The following is a 24,353-nucleotide window of genomic DNA, read 5'->3' as shown; positions in this document are numbered from 1 at the left end:
TTTCATCCCTAAGATATACACCTGGCATGTACACTGTGCATGATTAGGGTACAGTGAAAGCACAATATGTATCGCAGTTTTCTGCGACGCATTTCTGAAGTTGCTTAGCACCTCAGAAGAATTGCGTAGCAAACTGCGATGCGATGCCGGTTAAATTATTCTCTGACATGTGTGTGTGTACGTATGTGTGTGTGCATGTAACAGAGGATGACGAGCCACTAGCATCCGGGTCTGGGATCGTCGACAGGCATTGGGCGGCAGCAGAGCTGGAGAACTGGTCGGACCTCCTGTCCCGCTGGGACGGTACCGGACGGCCTAAGCAGCTGACGACGTTAATTCGAAAGGTGTGTATGTGTTGTGTGTGTGTGTGTGTGTGTGTGTGTGTGTGTGTGTGTGTGTGTGTGTGTGTGTGCATGCCTTCATGCTTGCATGCACGCGTGTGTCTGTATGTGTAACTTATGTATGCAATCACATGGCTTTAGCCTTTCCTTGCCTTATTGGTGGTGATGGCGGTGTTACTGCTGCTGCTGCCGCATTCGCATTGTCTGCCCAAATGCTAGTGTGTCTAAATATGTTGTCTCTATCTTCTATTTCTCTCTCTCTCTCCATCTCTCTCTCTCTCTCTCTCTCTCTCTCTCTCTCTCTCTCTCTCTCTCTCTCTCTCTCTCTCTCTCTCTCTCTCTCTCTCTCTCTCTCTCTCTCTTTCTTTCTCTCTCTCTTCTCCCTCCTCTCTCTCTCTCTCCCCTTCCCCTCCTCTCTCTCTCTCTCTCTCTCTCTCTCTCTCTCTCTCTCTCTCTCTCTCTCTCTCTCTCTCTCTCTCTCTCTCTCTCTCTCTCTCTCCCCTCTCTCTCCCCTCTCTCCCCTCTCTCTCCCCCCCCCCCCCCTCCCCCCTCTCTCTGTGCATCCACACACGCAGGGTGGTGTACCTGAGCCTCTTCGCGGTCGTGTCTGGGAGATGCTGGCTGGTTTGACTGCTGATTCAGATTTACTGGACAACTTCCGTGTGTTGGTCACTAAGGTATGATCTTTAAGAAGTCGTGTGTTCCTTTACTGTGAGTTCGTGTGTTCCTTCACTGTGACATCGTGTGTTCCTTCACTGTGAGTTCGTGTGTTCCTTCACTGTGAGTTCGTGTGTTCCTTCACTGTGAGTTCGTGTGTTCCTTCACTGTGAGTTCGTGTGTTCCTTCACTGTGAGTTCGTGTGTTCCTTCACTGTGAGTTCGTGTGTTCCTTCACTGTGAGTTCGTGTGTTCCTTCACTGTGAGTTCGTGTGTTCCTTCACTGTGAGTTCGTGTGTTCCTTCACTGTGAGATCATGCTTTAGTACAGTATACCATGGGGATGTGCAGCAGCTGCAGCTCATGTTCTACCTGTACAGTCAGACCTCGCTTATCCAGTCCTACAGTGGAACCTGTCCAAGACGACCGCTCGTGGGACTTTCAAAACGTGGCCTCTGTTACCAGGTGGTCTCCTTATCCAGGGTCGTTTGACTGGAAATAGCATCCATTCGTCCTGGTTTCAGTGGTCTTCCAGGACAGGTGGTCGCCTTATCCGAGTGGTCGCCTTGACTGGTTTTACTGTATTTTAGCCGGATCCCTCGTCATCCGGAAGAAGATCGTTGGTTACCGATTTACAGCATATGTCATGCATTCATACAGTATGTGTGTTCGATTATCCGGTTCCCTCGCCTATCCGAATGCTTTTGTGGAAAACGGATGTGTGCGGTTAAACGAGGTCCGACTGTATTCTGCGAATATTACCACACCATAGTTTAGTAAGTACTCGGGTGGTGGGCCGAGGAAAATATTGAATGGAAACAAGGACAACGTGGAATGTCTCAGTGCTCCTTGTCAGTCTGGTGCTACCTTGAGCACGTCTGACTGTTCAAAATCTGGTTTAGTTGGTGGACTCTAACGCATTACTTTGTGCCCCATCGTTTCCTTGTTTCCATTCCATAGTTTGGTGATGGAGTATCACTGGCTATAAGCGATGATCCCTATTTCAAATCCTCGTGTTGCCAGTCTCTTGTTTTCTTCTAACCTTTTCCGTTTCAACTCCCTTGAGCTAATGGGATAGTACTCCAATTGTTGCCGACAAATTCCGCTGTGTATGTTACTGTGTAGCGTATGACTATGAGGTCATTTCTGGCCTGCGTGGTGTGTTTTAAGTCAAATCTGAATTTCTGTAACAAGCTACTATTTTCTGAGTGGCATATTGATGACTATGCTACGCTGCATGTGCGTGCATGTTTGCGTGTGTGTGTGTGTGCACGCATGTGTGTGTGTGTGTGTGTGTGTGTGTGTGTGTGTGTGTGTGTGTGTGTGAGGTGTGTGTGTGTGTGTATGTGTGTTTACGTGTGTGTATACGACGTGTGTGTCTGTGTGTGTCCGTGTGTGCTTACATGCTTCCGTGGGTGTGGGTGGGTGTTTGCGTGTCTGTGTGAAATGCATTGTCACGTGTGCAGGAGTCTCCACAGGAACGCATCATACTGGAGGACATCAATCGTACCTACCCGGCACACGAATACTTCCGCGAGGACGGAGAAGGTCAGCGTGCACTCTACAAAATCAGCAAGGTTAGTTAAAACCGCGTGCCGTTGTTAGTCGAGTCTTGAGTGTAGAGTCTGGGAAGTCTGGAAAGTCTTGAAACGGTCTTGAGGAAGTCCTGAAAAGGTTTGGAAATAGTGTTAGAAAAGTTCTTGGAAAAGTCTTGAAAAGGTCTTGAAAGGGTCTAGGAAAGGTCTAGAAAATATCTTGAAAAGGTCTTGAGAAAAGGTCTAGAAAAAGTCTTGAAAAAGTCTTGGAAATGTCTTGGAAACATCTTGCAAAAGTCTAGAGAAGATCTAGAAATGGTCTTGAAAAGGCCTTGAAAAAGTCTTGAAACGATCTTGAAAATGTCTTGGAAAGATCTTGAAAAAGTCTAGGAAAAAGTCTTGAAACAGTCTTGGAATGGTCTTGGAAAGGTCTTGAAAAGGTCTTGAAACGGCTGGAAAAAGTATTGAAAGGGTCTTGAAACGGTCTTGGAATGGTCTTGGAAAGGTCTTGAAAAGCCCTTGAAAAGCCCTTGAAAAGGTCTTGAAAAGGTTTTGAAAAAGTATTGAAACGGTATTGAAAGGGCTTGAAAAGGTCTTGAAAAAGTCTTGGAAAGGTCTTGGAAAAATCTTGGAAAAGTCTTGAAACGGTCTTGAAAAGGTCTTGAAACGTTCTTGAAAAAGTATTGAAACGGTCTTGAAAGGGCTTGAAACGGTCTTGAAAAGGTCTTGAAAAGGTCTTGAAAAGGTCTTGAAAAAGTCTTGGAATGGTCTTGGAATGGTCTTGAAATGGTCTTGAAAAGGTCTTGAAAAGGTCTTGAAAAAGACTTGACAAGGTCTTGAAAGGGCTTGAAAAGGGCTTGGAAAAGGTCTTGAAATTATCTTGAAAAAGTATTGAAACGGTCTTGAAAGGTCTTGAAAAAGTATTGAAACGGTCTTGGAAAAAGTCTAGAAACGGTCTTGAAAAGATCTTGAAACGGTCTTGAAAAAGTATTGAAAAGGTCTTGAAACAGTCTGGAAAAAGGTTTTGAAACGGTCTTGAAACGGTCTTGAAAAGAACTTGAAACGGTCTTGAAACGGTCTCGGAAAAGTCTTGGAAAATGTGTCGGACTGCACAACGCCCGGCGTGTACTTGAGTGACGCGACTGGATGTCATTGACCAGCACTGCAGATAGCCGAAGCACACAGCAGGAGCAATACTTGACACTGACAACTGCTAACATCTTAACCCTATAGAGGTTATGCGAATGACGTCACGAGGAGCGCCAAGGCGGCTGCGAGTGGCAGGGGTGGCAAAATGAAGTCGTTTCTGCTTGAACTATTTTTTACTAGTCTTTGAGAGGAAAAGTAAAATTTGTTGTTGGTTGTCGACATATCGTTCCTCACTTTTATTTTGATTTCCGCTGGTGTCTCGCTTGCTGAAGTTTTTAGCCTTCAACATGCCGAAGAGTTGTGCAGCCGTCGGATGTAGCAATCGTGCCGATCCTGGAACGGCTGTGAAGTTTTACAAGTTTCCTGTAGCGGACGAGCGGCGCAAACTATGGGTTGCGGCTATGAGACGAGAGAATTGGAAGCCAACTGACAGTAGCAGGATCTGTTCAGACCATTTCGTAGGCGCAGAGAAGAGCAACGATCCACTATCTCCCGCTTACGTTCCGAAACTTTTTGAACATGTCAGGACTCCTGTAAAGCGTAAAGCGGAGAGGGATTTGGTGGCATATGAACGCCGAGCGAAGCGGAAGCTGACGTTCGAGGAGAGCAAGACGCAGACACCAGTGAAAGTGGACGCCTCCGGGAATGACTTCACAGAGGCAATGGCAGATTTGCCTGGTGCCTATGGTGCAGAGGTAGAGTCTGATCCTGTAGCAGTCTCCAGTGTCTCATCGCAGACTGACATGGATATGGAGCACTTGACGCGGCTGGAGGAGACAAACAACTGTTTGGTCCTGGAAAGCAAACGGATGCCACACGCTCCAGGACAAGGTGACACCTTGTCAATCGAGTCGTTTGAGAAAGACAACGCGAAGGTGCTCTTCTACACTGGTTTGCAGTCTTTTGGGACCATGATGGGCATATTTGAACACGTGAGGAAGAGAGTTCCACAGCACCACCGCCACACGCTCTCTCTCTTCCAGCAGTTCTTGATTGTTCTCATGAAGCTTCGGCTGAATTGTCGGGACCAAGACTTGGCGTACAGATTCGGCATTCACCAGTCGACCGTGTGCCGGATTTTCCAGCGCTGGATCCGGGTGATGCATGTGATGCTGGGACCACTTGTCAAATGGCCGGAAAGAGACGAACTACGCAAAACTCTGCCACTTGAATTTCGTAAGCATTTCCCGGGCTGTGCTGTCATTATTGACTGCTTTGAAGTTTTTTGTGAACGACCTTCTGATCTGATGGCAAGAGCTCAAACGTACTCTCACTATAAAAGCCATAACACTGCAAAGTTTTTGATTGGCGTAGCGCCACAAGGTGTCATTACATTTATTTCGCATGCATGGGGCGGGAGAGCCTCAGACAAGTTCATCACAGAGCACTGCGGTCTGCTTAGTCACCTAAATCCGGGTGACCAGGTGCTGGCTGACCGTGGTTTCACTGTTGAAGACAGCGTTGGCATGTTCTGCGCAGAGTTGGTGATGCCCCCATTTACGAAGGGGAAGAAGCAACTCTCCAGGCTGAAATTGGACAGTGCTCGACAAGTGTCACGCGTCCGTATCCATGTGGAGCGAGTGATTGGAATGCTTCGCCAGAAATACACGATCCTCTCTGGCACTTTGCCCATTGCTTTCCTCATGCATGACGATAAAGCTACATCATGTGCATTCATTGACAAGGTTGTCACCGTCTGCTGTGCTCTGTGCAACTGTTGTGAGTCCGTCGTACCTTTCGAGTAAATTACATCATGCCGCTTTGTCAGCTGTAATGATTGCTATATTATTAACCCCTTGTGCTTTTTGGACTGTCTGGATATACCGGCAATTATATTTCTGTTTTACCTATTCTGCAGTTGCATGCGCATGTGTTCACCTCATTGACCTCGCTTGTTTCTAGTTTCTTTTGTCTGGCTAGCCAAGCTTGCTTGGTCATGGCAACACCAACAGACTTACAATAATAGTAATAATAATGGCTTCTATCATCACTCACGACATGCCTGCGTTTCTTGTTGCATCAATATAATGACTCGTGGTCCAAATAGGGACAACACAATATAATATGAATAGCCCTGAAACCCAACTTAGGGTGCTGGGTAGTGTGCGATGTACCATCAGATGTAGTATGCCCAGCACCAAAGAACAACTCAACTTATGCCAACATCACCCGGAAGAGACGTAAAGAGCGAAGTGTTTGATGTGTAATGATGGAGTTCCTCTGCTCACATGCATAAGCAGTGAGTGGTCTTCACGCATGTCCTGGGACCCACAAATACGAATCAGCATTATGGTCCTTCAGAGATACATGCAAGCAAAGAAATACAAGAAAGGTAACGGAAATCGTTGTGAAAGCCCAGCCACCGATTGTATGCACACACGTGGCAAGTGCAACAGCAAGTACCGTGGAAGGCACAGCAGAACAAGTTGAAAATGCAACTCTAGAAATACCAGAATAGCAGGCTCCATGAATATAATCACTTCTCAAATGCTTGAGACTTGGATTTACAAATGCTACGACAAAAATGACTATGTACATGGAAAGTTGGTTGCACCCCATACTAGAGGTCGAGCTTTCCTGCCGCCTTGACTGGACATTTGACTGACTCACGACTGCCATTTAGAAACTTGACAAACTCACGACTTCCATCCAGACACTTGACTGACTCACAACTGCCATCTAGAGCAGAGAAGAAGTCCCTCGAGCCCTCCTTCCGGCAAACCTGCAAGAAAGCACCACTCCCTGCTCAATACACAGTGTTTCGGGGAATTCACCCCTCATGCAGTTGAGCTTGAGTAGGCTGACGAACATTGTGCTTAGCGACCAACATTCCTATAAACTTGTCGCCGAAGTCGCTACCACTGTAATTGTACATGCATATCATTATTTAGTGGCAGATTTAATCTTGCGACACTCCGGGCAGGTCCAGTTCTTGCGCTTTGGCTTACTCTTCAGCTGCAAACAAGCCATGTGGAACAAACGAATACTGCAATCGTTGTTGGAACATCGCAGTACCTCGCCAGCCTTCACAGACTTGCAGTAGCAAAACTCCGGAGGGCGTTCTTGATCCGCAGTAGATGTTGTACTGGCAGCACCAAGTGGTTCCGAGGCTGATGTAGCCGCTGAAGACGCATCGGCAGGAAGAGTGGAGAACGTCTTAGTGAACCATTTCCCAACAAGCTCTGGGAGAACAGCACACTGGAAGAATTTCTTGGCACCTGCTACCGCTTCACGGATGAAATCTGTGTCTGCACAGATACGCTCCACAAACAGCTGACCTTCATTCCACACAACAAAGTCACAGTACTGCACCTTACACACCAGCATCTGTAGCTGTACTTGGTAGTAGTACATGTGGTCTTGCTTAAGATGGAGTGCTCCGCCGGACTTTACTAGACAGAACTTCCCTGAATCGGCAGCATCATGCAGGCTACTGTCTCGGCACCCGTACGGGCACTTCACTTCCACCACGCCGTTGCCACAGCAGGAGCACTGCACAAGGGAGTCGGGAGTAGCGCCAAGATATGGATAGTCCGGATGAATTACAAAGCCACTGGGCAGTACTTCAACCTTCTGATGTGTTGCACTGGCATGTTCACTATAGTTGTCAATTGCCTTCTGCTCGTGATCACATCCCCATTGTGTGGCTTTGCTACGAAACTTGTGTGCCTCAGGGTAACACACAGAGCGGACTAAGGACGCAGAGGGCTGGCTAATATCCGTGCGAACAGCAGACTTCAACTTTGAAGCTGTGATCCGGCCGGCGCGAAATTCAAACCAGGCCTTGGAATCTGCCTGGTTCCGCGTAGCCTGTTCCACAGCGCGTGCTTCCTCCTCTGAAACACAGACCGCTGGAAATACTGCCTCGCAACGAACGAGCAGGTCCCCAAAACTAGCATCCAGCATGTCTGGCATACTCCACCTCCTTCATTGAAGGAGTTGACCATTGGCACGGCAATGAAGTGCTTCCTGTGTTCTGAATCAGCTGCGTTCTAGAATACAGGCTGAACAACAGTGCAGCAACGTGAGAACAAGACTCACCAAGACCAGCCATGCAGGTGCAGTGTGCACAAATCACGCTACCGTCGTTTTGCGCAGCAATCCAGGGTTGCAGATGGGTGCCGGAAACTGACTGGGAATGGCGGACTTTGGCGATGACAAACTTGCTGTCACATGTGTCAGATTCAGACGCTGGAAACGCACGAACATCGCCGACCCAGCCACTGACAAGGTATTTGTAGCCTTCCAAGCTCTTGTAGGCCTTGAGCTGCTCCTTGGTGTAGGGGCTGGGCGCGTTGACCAAGAAATTGTAAATATCGGGATAGTCCACAAGTGGAAATTTATCTTCCCCTAAAAAAATACTTCTGGGCAGGTAAGGATCACTCGAGTCTGGTGCAACGCGCTCGAGCTTTTCACGGTACCGGCATTTGCTGGAGTCATCTAACTCGTCATACACTTTTGAAAACTTGGGAGAAGTCATGGCCACTGATTCAGCGTTCGTACAATAGTCCTTTGTAAAGAACAGAAGAGGAACGTAACAGCGATACAGGAAATTTCCTTCGTGAAATTATTCCAGGCACATGTACTTCTTTTGAACTTTTCATCTCTTTTGCCACCCCTGCGGAGCGCGGCCGCTTTGGCCGCCTACACGCCGCCTGCACGTGATCCTTTCGCATAACCTCTATAGGTCCTCTTCAGAATTGGATCGTGCTAAAATTGGTGCGAGATGCTCGAGCCGAAAATAAGGTGTGAAAAGTCTGTCTGTCTGTTTGTCTGCCTGTGTGTGTGTGTCCGATTGCAGGCGTACTCCATTTACGACAAGGAAGTCGGCTACTGTCAGGGACTGTCATTTCTCATCGCAGCCCTTGTCCTACATGTAAGTACCTGCTACAACATTTATATGCATGCCTTGATAGGTTGATCTACTCACCTTCCACCGCTTTAGGAGCTGCAGCTGCGCCTCGATCCTTGAAGGGTGGTGGCGTTCCTACGGATGCGGAAAACTCGGCCTCTGGCCGAGTCTGACGCGAACCGTGGATTTTTTTGATAGGTTAACGTGTATGAAGATGACAGCATGTTACAAGACTGCGGAGGACATGCGCTGTCGAGAACAGTGCTCCTGTTCTCAACACAGTGTGTGTCTTCCGCAGTCTTACCTGCTGTGCATCGTCAAACACGTACGTACATGCACACATGCAGGGCGGGCAGGTTGCACTGTTTCACCGCTGTATGGCAGTGCTGTCGTGTGTTCTGCCTTCATTTACTGCCTCCAGAAAGAAACACTACGTGATTCTTTTATTCACATTACCAGGAGTTTTTTGTGCTCAAGAAATTAGGTTCAGTGGAACAAAACAGTTCAAAAATAATGAGTTGATGTACTTGTTGTATTTTGGTCTCTGCATATGGATTGCTTTATGGATCACAGTTGTGATCAGAGAGCGTAGAAAATGTCTTTCTCCGTCACTTATTTTCTTCTCTCTCTCTCTCTCTGTCTCTCACTCTCTCTCTCTCTCTCTCTCTCTCTCTCTCTCTCTCTCTCTCTCTCTCTCTCTCTCTCTCTCTCTCTCTCTCTCTCTCTCTCAGATGCCAATGGAGCAGGCGTTTGGCTGCCTGGTACAGCTCATGTACCAGTACGAAGTGCGTGATCTGTTCCGCAACGAGTTCACCCGGCTCAAGCTCAACCTGTTCCAGTTGCAGAAGCTGCTTGAGGACGCCATGCCCGATCTGGCGCAGCATCTAGCGGCGGAGAGCGTTGAGACGCACATGTTTGCCTCGCAGTGGTTCCTGACGCTCTACTCGTCCAAGTTCCCACTGCACGCCGTCTACCGCATCCTCGACCTGTTCCTCTCCGAAGGGTCGGACGTCATCTTCCAGGTCAGTTCTTGCATGCGTGTTGCTTTCTGCTGGGTACAGCTATTCACATGTTCACCAGGCAAAGCCAGCATTTATCGTACATGAGTCACGTGTCCTGATGACTTCACTAGACAAGGTAGCCAGAACGTTTTCTTGCGACTGTCATGATATCATCAGTGGCTGTCGTCACTCACAGGATTGAACTGAACAAAAACCAAGAGCAACATATTGGTGTATTAACTACCCTCTTCTTTCATTCTGTGTGTTGCTGTTCAAAGGTTGGAATAGCCTTGCTGAAAATCGCCAAAGCAGAGCTTCTAGCATTGGACTTCGAGGGCATCCTCAAGTACTTTCGTGTTCAGCTGCCCAAGAAGTTCTCCACCGAAGAGCAAGCTGCAAGGCTGCTCAGACAGGTTGTGTCCACAAAGGTATGTTGTTGGTTGTGCAGTGTGTGTGGTGTGTGTGTGCGTGCGCGCGTGTGTGTGTGTGCCTCATGTCTTCCCTCCTACAAATTTGCCCTCTCACCTCGCATTCTCCTCACGTCTGCATCCTCGCACGCGCTCGCGCACACACACAGTACACACACACACACACACACACACACACACACACACACACACACACAGCGGCAATCTCTCACTATGCAGTGATCCCAAGTTACCATCTTCTTCGTATGCTGTCTCCACCGTATCTATCATGCTCTGCAGATCTCCCAGCGAAAGTTGAAGAAGTTCTCCAAAGACTACGTTGCACATCTGGAGGCTGAAGCATTGAATTGTGACCCAGTGGAAAGGCTGAAGGTTAGTGTGTGGGTGTATGGTGGTGGTGGTGTGTGTGGGTGTGGGTGGGTGTTTGCTATCGTCGCTTCAGCGATGGGCATAAGTATGAGTGTGTGTGTGTGTGTGTGTGTGTGTGTTTGTGTGCATGCGTGTGTGTGTGTGCGGACTCTGTATAGCTGTCAGGTTGTATGTATGTCTGTGTGCGTGTGTGCACGCCATGTGTTGTGTGGACACGTGTGGATATAGTATTATAACATTTGTGTGTATATGGGTTTGTGTATTTGTGTACACAGCGTCTGACGAGTGAGCAACATAACACCATCCATCGACTGGAACAAGAGAACGATAATCTCGCCACCGAACTGGTCGCCAGCAAAGTGCACCTACGAACGGAAATGGATGAGGTATGCTGTTTTGACAATGAGTTTTCCAAAGATGGTTGCACTTTATGAAAGTCAGCAGGGACCAACGTTGCAGTCACCCGGCGATCTCTCGGCTATCATATTATCGTGATTGGTTTCCGTATGTTTCTACCCGTTCTGCTGTATACAGGCGCTCCACTGTAGCCATTAGTTGCATCATGTTTGACCCGGGCACTGCTTGTGTTGGTAGTTCTGGTGTTGCTGGTGTTGCTGCTGATGCTGGTGATGGTATGGTGATGGTGGTGGTGGTTGTGATGGTGGTGATGCTGGTGATGCTGGTGATGGTGGTGATGGTGATGGTTGTGCTGCTGGTGATGGTGGTGGTTGTGATGGTGGTGATGGTGGTGCTGGTGATGGTGGTGATGGTGGTGATGGTTGTGCTGCTGGTGATGCTTGTGATGGTGTAGATAAAAGGATAGATAAAGGATTACGTATTATTCCTGACCCTTATTGTGCATTTGTGCACAGTCCATATGATATTTGCAATCCATGTTTGCATCTGTGCGTGACTGGTGTTCGTGTGTCTGTGTGTGGGTATGTACTGTGTGCAACAGCTGGAGCGTAAGGTTGATCGTCTGAGCAAGCAGCTTCGCAACAGGGATGATGATGTACAGCGAGTCACCATGGAGAAAGAGCAGACGTGTGAGGAGTTCAGTCAGGTATGGCGTGACTTTGCTGCTACCTGGGGTCATCTCTTTGTCTGTCTCTGTCTCTCTCTTCTCTGTCTCTCTCTTCTCTGTCTCTCTCTTCTCTGTCTCTCTCTCTCTCTCTCCCTCCCTCCCTCTCCTCCCTCTCTCTCTCTCTCTCTCTCTCTCTCTCTCTCTCTCTCTCTCTCTCTCTCTCTCTCTCTCTCTCTCTCTCCCTCTCCCTCTCTCTCCTCTCTCTCCCTCTCTCTTTCCCTCTCTCTCTCTCTCTCTCTCTCTCTCTCTCTCTCTCTCTCTCTCTCTCTCTCTCTCTCTCTCTCTCTCTCTCTCTCTCTTCCAAGGCCTACCTGACATGCTCATCTAAAGTTAATTTGGTACTGTAGCTTGTTATGATGTGTCCCGCCCCGTCAATACCACTAGTCTACAGCGGAGGACTCGCACTGTCTGTTTTAACGGATTCCCCGAAAAGGGTTCAAATAGAACCTCCGCGGCATATGGGCTGACATTGTTATGCATGCCGTAATGCTTTTTTCGTAACTCAAATTGAGTTGCACCACCAGAAGTCGAACCAGGGACCAGAGGTGTTTCCCCACCGAAGTCACATCGGGTGTCGATGAACAGGCAGCCAGAGAACATCCGGACTAGAGAGTCTCCAGCGTTTGTGAGAAAATAACCCAGCCTGGCTGGAAGCAAAGATTTAGGAGCACCAGTGTGTGTTTTCGTGTAACTCTTCATGCACAATGTACCCGTACTATGTGAGTGTACGAACCCGGAAAAAGAACAGGGGCACTGACATTTTGAAAATAGAGAGGTTCCGAACTACGTAAAGTTGAGCAACTTTACGTTAGTGGGCGGGGAAAACCCGTGAATTCGCGAGTTTGCCCTCCACTTACGGAAAGTTGTCTGCGTAGAGTACGTAGATAGGGCTCTGATAACGTAGCTGGTCCGTAAGTGGATTGGGGTACAACTTTATGACTCTCTCCCCAGGTCGAGTCGATCTGGTCGTACACTGCCGCGTTCGGAGTTGCCAAGGGCAGCTACATGATTTGAAAACTCTGTATGGCAGAACACGGATGTGCATGCAGTTTACGTAAGACTTTCCGTAGATCGACTACGTTTTTTACTAACGTAATAATTATTCCGTTATGCGGAACCTCTCTAAGGCCCCGGTCACACATGCACTTTTTTTGGCGGTTCCGCCAAAGCGTAACTTACGCTTCCGCCGTTGCCTCGGCAACGGCGGAGGCGTAAGTTACGCTTTGGCGGAAAGTTTGGATTTCGCTACGCCAAAAAAATGCGAGCGGAGCCTCCGCTTTGGCGGAACCTGCATGGTGATGGCTTTGGAGTTTGGTGTGCTACTTCTGCACTGAGTTCTGGTGTTGTTTGGTTGCCGTTTGGTATTCAGTTTTCATATTGTTCTTCTTTGCCAATGAACTGTACGTTCTGGAGATCTCGCAAGCAATACTGCATCGTTATGAGTGGATAGTTGGTGAGGGAATCCGTCTCCCAACGAGTCATTGGCCCCGATCGCGGACGATCTCCAACTCTCTCCTTCTCTCTCCAAGCAATACGTCCACCAGAGTATGCAACACTAGGACTGCAACCAGGGAGTAGTAGAGTACTCTGCCACACCCTCACTGCAACTGCAGGCATCCACGCAGTCGCTGGGTCGATGATGGATCATGGAGGAGGCAACGACACCCTGCTATAAAACTATTTGAATTTGATATTGATGTAAACTAAACTAATATTCAAATACACCCGTGCTGGGCCGCAATGAATGTGCCCCAAATCCACGAGTGTACTTGACATGAGACATTCAGCAGCCTGTCAGCGATCCACGATAGCTCTACTTGTACAAGCGAAGGTCGCTTCAACTCGGACAAGAAGGAGGCAACGACACCCTGCTATACAACTATTTGAATTTGATATTGATGTAAACCAAACTAGCAATATTCAAATACACCTGTACTGGGCCGCAGTGAATGCGCCCCAAACCCACGAGTGTACTTGACAGGAGACATTCAGCAGCCTGTCAGCGATCCACGATAGCTCTACTTGTACAAGCGAAGGTCGCTTCAACTCGGACACGAACATCTAAAATTTCATAGGACGTGCTGCATTTGCATTCTCTCCGCCAAAGCGGAGCGTTGAGGAGCACAGTAGTCTATATGTATGTGTGACCGCTGCATCGTGTGTTCCGCCAAAGCGGCTGCGGTAGTTCCGCTTTCCGCCTCCGCAAAAGCGGTGCAAGCTTTTCATGTGTGACCGCGGCCTAATATGAACATATTTTAGCTTGAAGCGGAGCCGCTGCCGCCCCCGTCTGTTCTCCAGTACCCGATGCTACTGTGAGCAACGGTGTAGTTATCATGCTTGTAGAGACCGTTCTGTTGTCATGTGTCGTCATGTTTCGTGTTTCCACTGAATGTGTGTGTATGTGTGCGTGTGTGTGTGTATGCGTGTGTGTGTGTGTGTGTGTGTGTGTGTATGCCTGTGTGTGTGTGTGTGTGTGTGTATGCCTGTGTGTGTGTGTCTGTGTCTGTGTGTTCCGTCCCGTGCAGTTCAAAGAGCTCTATCAGCAGTCGCTGCTAGAGTTGAATGAGCTGAGAGAACGCACTAGCAGCGAGAGAGCCGAGCAGTCTATGCTGGCCAGGGAAATGGACGAGAGACACCAGCGAGTGCAGCACGACCTACAGCAAGAGCTGCTAGAGGTCAAGGTATGTACGGTAGTTTTCTCCCCTAGGTCGGGCATGTGGCCCTTGAGGGACAGGGGATGTGTGGCCCGGGGGGGGGGGGGGGGGCACAGGGGATGTGTGGCCCGGGAGGTTGGGACGCAGGGGTGTCCTGTGAGGGGCACAAGGGATATGTAGTCCGTGAGGGTACAGGTGAGGGGGGGGGGGGGGAGGGGTGTAGCCCGTGAGAGGCATGGGGGATGAGTTTCCCGTGATGGTTACAATAGTCAATACAGTGATGTAGTCGTCGGAACTGGTCCAGTTCTGCACTTTGGGTCGGATTTCACTGAGCGCAACTTTGCTTGTAGCTACATGTACCTGTGGCAATAGCCCTACTCCAATCTGCTGTTGCCATTTCACATTAGAGTGCCTAAGCTACATGTTTGGTGGTTTGATGACAAGTTTAGCTTTCTCTGTCTCTCTCTCTTTCTGTCTCTCTCTCTGTCTCTCTCTGTCTGTCTCTCTCTCTGTCTCTCTCTCTCTGTCTCTCTCTCTCTCTCTCTCTCTCTCTCTCTCCTGGGAGATCTCATAACACTCGGTGTGTCTGTCTGTCTGTCTGTCTGTGTCCGTTTCCTATGCGTACAGGCACGCTTGTCCAAGGTGATGTCACGACGCCAGCAAGCCAGCAGCACGCGCAGTCACGGCGAGGTATCCACATCATCCGGTGTCGGCGACTCGGACCAGCGAACGACGTCACAGCTACGACAGCCAATTGCGGAAAACAAGGCGGACAGCTCGGCAGACCCTTCTGCGGCCGCTACAGCTGCTGCTAGTGAGGATGAGTCCGTACCCGTGTCTGGTGATGCCGAGAAGGGCTCTGAGTGGAACAATGGAGAAGAGGCGTTGGAAATCGTCGACGATCTATCTCTGTCGGCGGAGCACCGCTGTCGGGATCTGGAGGTGCAGATGGCGCACTATAAGCTGCAGGTACTGGTGGTCTCTCTACGTGCCTGTTTTTTGGGCCTATCTGCCTGTCGTTATGTGTGTTTGTGTGTGTATGGCCTGTCTGCCTGCCGTTATGTGTGTTTGTGTGTATATGTGTGCTCTATATCTATCTGTCTCTCTCTGTCTGTCTGTCTGTCTGTCTCTGTGTTTCTTTTTGTCTCTATCTCTCTCTCTCTCTCTCTCTCTCTCTCTCTCTCTCTCTCTCTCTCTCTCTCTCTCTCTCTCTCTCTTTCTCTCTCTTTCTCTCTCTCTCTCTCTCTCTCTCTCTCTCTCTCTCTCTCTCTCTCTCTCTCTCTCTCTCTCTCTCTCTCTCTCTCTCTCTCTCTCTCCAGTGTGCGATTGACTACATGCATATCCAATTGTTTTTTAATTGCTGTTATGATGTAGAGCGGTGACAGAAAGACTTGTGGATTGTGGCAAGAGTAGATAAACAAGAGTGTGCAACTCCGCTTCTCTCCTGCGCAATCTGCAGACACCCCGGTCCGCGGCGGAATTTTTTGTTGACGTTACCTTTTTCAGAAAAAAAACGCGCATTTTGCCGCAGAGCAGTGTGAGAGCACCTGCTGGGCACCGACCTTGTAATGTAACGTTCCCAAAGTAATGTGGCCCAATATCTGAGAAAATTGACCTTCCGGGCTGTTTTGGTGAAATTGACTTTTCTATTTTAAATTGATGTCTAGCCTTTATAGAGTATTGTGACTTCGTTTCACGGCCATCAGACCAATATTCACCATGTAGAAATGCGTTCTACAGGCAGGAGTCATGTTAATGAATTGTTCTTTTTTTACAATTTTGAAAGATCAGTGTGTTTGCAGCCACCAAAAATTGTTTCCACGTGATATCAATAGCCAACTAATAAAGTAAAGTGTTTTGACTGTTCAGGTACTTCATTTCCAACATTCCGTGACTTTATTGAGGTTGTGTAGTTGCAACAGCAGCAATATCAGCATTAGAAGGAGAGGTGATTTATCTGTTCTCCTGGTGATGGACGTGCTTTACAGGATAGTCTGCAGCAGATTTTGACGGAACACCATGATACATGTAACAGCATTCACATACTTATTGTGAAGGAGTCAAACAGAGCAAATGCGTCCAGATTCGCCTTGTTGCACTTTGTGGAGACTGATCATTTCCAAACATCACGGTAACACAGCCTGACAAGCGTTTCACACCACCAACTCAAAAGTAACAGAATATTACTCGAGATTGCCCAGCCTCATGTGCTCCGTGTTGGTGTGATTCGCCATTATTAGCTCGAGTATCGAGCTTGCCATCCCAACATTTTAGGATCATCGTCGCAAAGAAAACTCGCATCATTTCGTGCTGTTTTAGCAGGTCTGGCGTGACACTCAGGAAACAGTTCTGCCACTCGCGCAAGGGCGCCCAGCGACCTTGCAAGCGGCGTACCCTCATGAATCCACCTGGTTGTCCTTGCCTGGAGCTGTAGCAGCTATCGCTGAGGCAGACTGTGGTTGGCCTTGATCATACTCATCCAGGCCAAGTCCTCATCATCGTCGCCCCCGACAGGTAAGTACCGCGTGTCACTTGCGATCGATTCGCCTGACATGCGCTCTCAGAACTAGAAGCGCTGTCGCTGCTTGACAGGATATCCACAAAGAACGATGCATCACCGTCCATGGGATCGCGGCTGCTGTGCTCCGTGAGCCCAATAACCAGCTGACACAAGAATCGCCTTCAATTTTCTTCCGCCATTGTCGTCTTTGCACTTTGCTTTGACGGAATCGATTTTTTTGCGAACAAATTTGTTTTTAGTGTTTTCTCAAAAAAACCGCGTAGCCCCGAAGGTCGAAAGTCTCAGATATCGGGCCATGTAACGTTCGTCGTAGAATAGATTACGTCAACGAAAAATTCCGCCGTGGGCCACCCCATCCGCGAGTTGCACACTCTTGTTTATCGACTCTTGATTGTGGCCATTGGTTTGCTGCGTTGCGGACTGTACACATCTGCCAAGTGAGATCTCGGCCTTATACACTTGCAGCACCAAAGTCTAGTACATGTACTATCCCCGACCTCGTCCTCGTACACACGGTAACCAACGGTAACCAATATAATCTGCGCGACCTTGCATCGTACACTTGCCTGCAGTAGTCAATATTGAATTGATAATCAATATCTGCTCGCAACACTGCTAGTGTGTAGCGATGTGGATTTCACTCGCATGTTGCCACTGCGTGTGTACACTGTTTTCAGAGTGGCGATATGAACCTTAGTAACTGCTAATCTGCGAGCAAAACTTGCATTGGTAGCTACCAGTAAGTGAAGCACTGCGAGTGAGAGTGAAACCTTGTTGCTCAGTACCCGACCGGGTATCCAGCCAATGTACCTACATATACTTGGTACAGCCATGTGATACATATATCACGTTTCTCCTAGCAGCGAGTAGATCTGATAGTACCCGGTTGACCGTCGTGCGTGTGTGCGTGTTTTTTCGTGTGTGCATGTGTGTGTGTACATGTACGTGTATCCGTGTGTGTGCATGATCATCTGTCCGTCTATCTCTGTCTAACTCATGCGCCGCACTGCCCGTGTCCAGCTTGTGGAGGCTGAGTGCAAAATCCAAGACTTGCAGCATGCGCTGCGAACGTCCACACCCGACCAGGAACAAGAGTCCACCGTCAACCGCTGGTTGTCCAAGCTCAGATAACAGCAGGACGTCATGAGCACCTCGGCTTATCTTCTGCCTTGAGCGGCATGTTGTTGTTCGTCCACTCCAGTGTGTTTGTGCAGCTGGTAAAGTCACGGCAATTCCCCGCTGCTAACAGGATTGTTTGGTGCCAGGTTATCAGTTTCTCCGTGTCGAGACCCTCGACGACCAGCACAACTGTGTCCAAGCACTGTCACTTCAAGTTTCGTCACGGCTCTCTCTCTCTCTCTCTCACAAACACACACACACACACACATACATACATACATACATACATACTACTACTACTACTACTACTACTACTACTACTACTACTACTACTACTACTACTACTACTACTACTACTACTACTACTACTACTACTACTACTACTATTGACAGCTGCCAGAGATGGCCACGCCGCTCCCCAAAGGGAGGTACTGTCAGAGAGGTTAGGGGGGAGGAAGGCAATGCTCCAAGTGGCGTTCCAGATCTTGCACACATACACACACACACACACACTTTCTCTCTCTCACTCACTCTCTCACTCACTCTCACTCTCTCTCTCTCACTCTCTCTCTCTCTCTCTCTCTCTCGCTCTCTCGCTCTCGCTCTCTCTCGCTCTCGCTCTCTCTCTCTCTCTCTCTCTCTCTCTCTCTCTCTCTCTCTCTCTCTCTCTCTCTCGCTCCCGCTCTGTTTTCTCGGCGTGCTGTTTTCATATTACGAGTGCTGTCCCCTGCGGTGATGCTCAACTGCGTGTGTCCTGTTTGACCTTCACGACTCGCCGTCAGGCAAGTTAAATCCCTTCGCAGCAATGTCACACTCGTCTGCGTGCGTACATTGACAAATGCCATGTCACACTCGTCTGCATGCGTACATTGACAAATGCCTATCATTCTCCAATAGCACTTGCGGGCCACATAGCGTGGTGGCCGGATGCGCCTTTCCTGGTGGGGTCGTATCCACCTGTATACCTGTACGCACGGTGGATTGCTATGCAGTGGAGCATGCTACCTCTACACACTGTGGATTGCTGCTATGCAGTGGAGCATGCCACCTCTACACACTGTGGATTGCTGTTGATTACCACCTGTATGTACTGTGTAGTTCTTTCCAATGCCCCCCCCCCCTCCCTCCCTCCCTCCCGCGGCTTGCGTGCTTTCGACTGCTGCGCACAGCGCTAGACATGCCTGCCCAATGGCTTTATATACGTTGTATGTACACTGTAGCTTTTAGCTTCTAATACTCTGCTGCAGGCGGCTGGCTAATCGATACCAAAGTCAGCCTGGCTGTCCGATAACTACTTGATTTCGTAATTTCATTCTTTTTTACGCACGTGGACCTGCTTGCCCGTACCAGCATTGTCAACATAGCGATGTTCACTGTGACATACTCGTTGTCATAGTGATGTTCGCTTTGCCAGCACCATTGCCATAGCGATGTGCACTGTGACATCATCATTGTCATGGTGATGGTCACTGTGACATCATCGTTGCCATAGCGATGTGCATTGTGACATACATGTACTCATTGTCATAGTGATGTTCACTGTGCAAGCACCATTGCCATAGCGATGTTCACTGTGACATCATTGTCATAGCGATGGTCAGTGTGACATCATCATTGTCATGGCGATGGTCACTGTGACATCATCGTTGCCATAGCGATGTGCACTGTGACATCATTGTCACGGCGATGTTCAAACCTACCTCCCCAACGACTACTACTGCTCCCGGTTTCACTGTGGAAGTGATTTGAATGAATGAACAGCTTTTGATCTAGACCCGTGGTTAGGTCTGACGGGTTTTTTCTTCTTTTTAGTCACTGCTTTGCCTATTACCCTAACACTGCGCCCACGAAAGGTGGGACTGTGGCGGGGTATTTTTTTCTTCTTTTACCGACACCGACTAGCTAGTCAACTTTGTTGACGGGTGAATTAATTACTCACGTCTTTGGCTCCTACGCCCGTGTGCACGCGTGTGTGTGGTGTGTGTGCGTGCGTGTGTGGTGTGTGTGCGTGTGTGTGTGTGTGTGTGTGTGTGTGTGTGTGTGTGTCTTCCAGTGGAAGACAGTTTGAATTTTTTGAGCTCCTGTTTCTGAATCTCCAAAGAGTTTATACCAGCCCTAGGGCGGCCCAAAGGCCGCCCTAGGAAGTTTCCCTAGTCCCCTACGTCGAGGTATAACAGTGTGGGCTTCAGGACGTGCGTTTGATGCCGTCACTCCACACTGTTCTCGTCGTAGAAGCCGCCGTCAGTTCTTGCCAAACGACGAACGGGAAAAATGTTGGCACGTAGAAACCGGAGAGGAGGAGAGAGGAAGTTGAGCATTGTGTCCTGGAATGTCCGCTCCTTGGTGGAGAGCGACGGCCCTGTCGAGACTGGAGCTGTTTCCCATCGTGTTGTGGAGGACAAGAAAATTCAAATTTGTCAACAGCAATTATTACGTTTGAGAGTTGATGTCGCTGGCCTACAGGAGACTCACTGGTTTGGCGAGGGTGTATATCCAGTCGAGGGAGCTGTTGTGCTGGCCTCAGGACGACCAGTCCCTCGCGATGACAATAATACTGGCGAAATTTCTTTCCGTCGTGGCGAAGGTGTTTGTATTGTTTTGAACGGCGACGCGATCGAAGCGTGGCGTGCTGGCGGCTGTCAATGGACAGCCCACGGATCACGTTTGGTGTCAGCTCGACTACTATTTACTCTCCGGGACGGTGACAGCGTCTGGGTGACAGTGATGAGTGCGTATGCTCCAACTTTCAGTAGCTCGAAGACCCTGAAGGAGTCCTTCTATGGCGCCCTTCAACAAGCTATCACTGGCGTCCCAGCAACTGAACAGTACATCCTACTGGGAGATTTCAACGCGCGTGTGGGTACACGTTTACATGCTGACGATGACTGGAGTTACGTGCGTGGCCCGTTTGGACATGGAGTGGCAAATTCTTCTGGACAGGAGCTGATGAGTTTCTTGCTCACAAATGAGGCAATGATTTGTAATACTTGGTTCCAGAAAGAATACGACACACGATGGACTTGGCAACACCCCCGCACCAAAACACAGCATTGCATTGACTACGTCATTATTCCAAGAAATCACTGGCGACGATGTTTGGACTCACAGGTTATACACAGTGCTGAGTGTGGTACGGACCACGCAATGGTCGCCATGCGCTACCGGATCGGTTTTATTCAAAGGCACCGTAGACCAACTAAACATGGAGTGCCGAGGTTTGATGTCTCCAAGTTCCGTGATACACTGGCTCGGGGAAGAAACGTAGACTGCGAGTTGATCCGGGAATATCAGACCAAGACGGAGACAGTATTGAATGGGAAGTTATCATCACCCATCACCACTACTGGGGAGCATTGGCATGTTCTCCGTGACACGCTTACTGAAGCGGCAGGGGATGTCCTCGGCCGTAGCAAACGCAGGCAACCAGACTGGTACGTGGACAGCCGGGAAATCATCCAGCCTCTACTTGCCAGACGGAACGAGTTGTACTCCCGATGGATCAAGACTGGCCAGTCCAACAATCCAGTACTGGTAGAATTCCGGAGGGCTCGAGGAGAGGCCCGCGCCGCTGTGCGAAGGGCGAAAAATGACTGGTTCGTGGCCAAGGCAGCGGAGTTGGAACAGTCACGTTTCAGCTCAGCCCACGTATGGTCTTGTATTCACGATATGCAGGCCGCACGGCAAGGCTTGCGCAGTAAGGCAACTGTGCCTATACGTGATCTGAACAACAACATATGCAAGTCTCGAGCAGAGCAGGGTACGCAGTGGCGACGGCACTTTGCCAACATACTTAATGTCGCGTCCGTGTTTGACCCAGAGGAGATTGATCAGCTAGAGGCCAGGGATCCAGTCCCAGAGCTCGATGACCTGCCAACTGCTGAGGAGCTACAGCGAGCTATAAGCAAACTACGCAATGGAAAGGCGGCCGGTGAGTCAGGCATCCTACCGGAGATGATCAAGTACAGTGGCCAGAGGTTCAGTGAGTCTCTGTTGGAACTCCTCCATCGCGTCTGGAATGATGGCACAGTACCGCAGGAATGGGTCGACTGTAATCTTATACCCATTCCCAAGAAAGGCGACCTGAGTCGCTGCGATAATTGGCGAGGCATTTCCCTCTTGGATGTTGCCGGTAAAGTACTTGCCCGCATTGTGCAGACTCGCCTGCAATCTATGGCTGAGTCCTTCTTACCAGACACTCAGTGTGGTTTTCGACGAGGGCGATCCTGTACGGATATGATATTTGTGGTCCGCCAGATGGTGGAGAAGGCATTTGAACATCGAGGGAAAGCTTTCCTCCTGTTCATCGACCTCCGCAAGGCTTATGACTCTGTCAGTCGGGATTGCCTGTGGCGCGTACTGGAGAAAGCTGGTGTTCCTCCCCGTCTCCTATCCATTGTTCAGTCCTTCCACACCTCTATGCAGGCTACAATTTGCGTTGATGGTGATAGACTCGATCCATTTGCTGTGAGGAATGGCCTCCGTCAAGGTTGCTCCATGGCTCCCACATTATTTAACATCTTCATGTGGGCAGTCTTCCAACGGTGGTATGCCCGCGTCGCAGATATCCCCGGAGCTGGTGTTCCGATTCATACTAGTGCAAGGCAACGTCTGTTCTTCCGACGACACCGCACAGACACTAGACGTTCCATCCTTGACTGCCAATTTGCAGATGACTCTGCCCTGATGGCCACGCGTCGGGAGGCAATAGAGACTTGCCTAACGGCATTTGTTGAGGTGGCAGGTGCATTCGGTCTCAAAGTTAACCTAGAGAAAACCAAGCTCATGGTCACCGGTCATCATGTTACTGAAGAGGATGTGCGCCCGCTGATGTTGAATGGCCATGCGGTGGAGGTGGTCTCTGAGTTTCGCTACCTCGGAACTAATATCCACGCTGATGGCCGCTGCTCCCGGGATATCGGGTCCAGGATAGCTGCTGCATCACGTGCCTTTGGCGTTCTGAGTCGCCCAGTGTTTCGGGATAACAATCTAACGCTGGCCACCAAGCGAACAGTGTTTGAGGCGTGTGTGCTGAGCTTGCTGCTGTATGCGTCTGAGTGCTGGGTACCACTCCAAGCCGATATTGCCAAGCTGTCATCTTTTTACATGAGATGCCTCCGCACCATCATGGGTGTGTCACGCTCTGACGTCTGGGACTTCCACATCAGCAACACCACCATCCTGGAGCAGTGGAATGATGCCAGACCCCTGCCCATCAAGGACCGGATTGTGCAACGCCGTTTGGAATGGTTTGGCCACGTTATGCGCATGGGTATGGAACGGACACCCCGGGTTGTTCTGTTCGGCTGCCGACCGGAGACCCGACCTGCATGCGGCCCACGAAAGCGCTGGCGAGACGCTCTGAGTCCGGATCTACAGCGATGTGACGTACAGGACTCTTGGCCAGAAGATACCCAGTCACGACCAGGGTGGAGGAACATCTACCGTGAGCTGGAACCAGCTTCGTCACCAGTGCGTAATGTGCAATGTCTTGTCTGCCGACGCGTATTTAGCAGGCCTTCGGACAAGCGCCGTCACAAGTGCTTGGATGAAAGGGCCAAGCCCATAGCAGAGCAGCGCGGTGCAGTGCAATGTCCCCAATGTCAACGGTGGCTACGCAGCCGTGGTGGGCTATCGCGGCATAAATGCACACCCCATGATCCTCAGCCCCGTGAAGACCATCCCCAAGCTATTGCAAGGGACTGTTGCGCAGCTCACTGCCCCACATGTGACCGCTGTTTCGCCAGACCGTCTGACAGATCACGACACAAATGCCACCGTAGTACGCATCGCCCGACTGCAGCAACACGATTGACATTTGAATGGTCCTGCCCCGGCTGTGGCCGCCGTTTTCGCCGCGGGAGCGACCTCACCCGACACAGATGCCAGCGGCCTCCCTCCTCCCCGGTTCTCTCTTAAGGAGAGCCACGTGGCCCTTGTGGCAGTGCTGAACAGGAACAGGAACAGGAACAGGTGTGTGTGTGTGTGTGCATGCTCTTTGATTACTCTCAATTATTTTTCTATTTTATTTTTGAACCTGTATCTTTCTTTATTACTTCTTGCGATCTATCAGTCGTCATCAATATTATTAGTTTCTTGCTTTCCTCACATTAACTTCTTGGCAGAACAACTGGACTTGTTATCCTTGTGTTGGCAGTGTGTGGTGTGTGGGCGCATTGCGGCATTCCCTCTCTCTCTCTCTCTCTCTCTCTCTCTCTCTCTCTCTCTCTCTCTCTCTCTCCCCACACACACACACACCCACACCCACAAATTAGTATTCGGTACACCTCCCGCTGCCCGGCCTAGCTTGTATGCCTCGGCAGAAGGGCAGGCGATCTCGAGGTGCCCCTAGCCCTGCTAGCCACTACCATTGCCTGTGCCAGGTGTACGTACATGTAGATCTACATAACCCCTGCTAGCTACTACCATTGCCAGTACCAAGTGTGTACATGTATATCTACATAACCCCTGCTGGGGGTTATCTACATGTTTTGCTGCTACCTATGCCAGCCAGATAATTCCAATAGGCGTGGTCTATGCGCCCACCGCCATTGCATGCCGGAGAGCAAGTTTTGAACTTTTGATCATTGATGGTGGATTCCCTCCCCCCTTGGCGGTTGATGTAGAATGAGTAAGATCCTTTAGAAT

At 49.6% G+C, this 24,353-nt stretch overlaps 2 protein-coding genes across 5 annotated transcripts; both read left to right on the top strand.

Annotated features, from left to right (window-relative positions):
* Positions 1-204: 204 nt before the first annotated feature.
* Positions 205-23,847, top strand: LOC135829941 (rab GTPase-activating protein 1-like; the record flags this gene model as incomplete). 4 transcript variants are annotated; one of them, XM_065342336.1, is given in 13 exon segments in its annotated part: positions 205-344; positions 917-1,018; positions 2,463-2,573; positions 8,482-8,556; positions 9,264-9,554; positions 9,812-9,961; positions 10,241-10,333; positions 10,606-10,716; positions 11,289-11,393; positions 13,940-14,095; positions 14,696-15,037; positions 17,610-19,734; positions 23,679-23,847. In XM_065342336.1, coding segments are annotated over 12 exon segments (1,787 nt in total), but the record flags the coding sequence as incomplete, so codon positions are not given.
* On the top strand, positions 3,968-5,677 carry LOC135829416 (uncharacterized). The gene has a single exon (XM_065341827.1). It carries the CDS (start codon positions 3,968-3,970, stop codon positions 5,423-5,425), a length of 1,458 nt encoding a protein of 485 aa, XP_065197899.1. The 3' UTR covers positions 5,426-5,677.
* Positions 23,848-24,353: the final 506 nt, after the last annotated feature.

Source organism: Sycon ciliatum, chromosome 13 (genome assembly GCF_964019385.1).
Source record: "Sycon ciliatum chromosome 13, ocSycCili1.1, whole genome shotgun sequence".
Classification (NCBI taxonomy): Eukaryota; Metazoa; Porifera; class Calcarea; order Leucosolenida; family Sycettidae; genus Sycon; species Sycon ciliatum.
The sequence above is the reverse complement of the archived record's forward strand: the minus strand, read 5'-3'. Positions and strand labels throughout refer to the sequence as shown.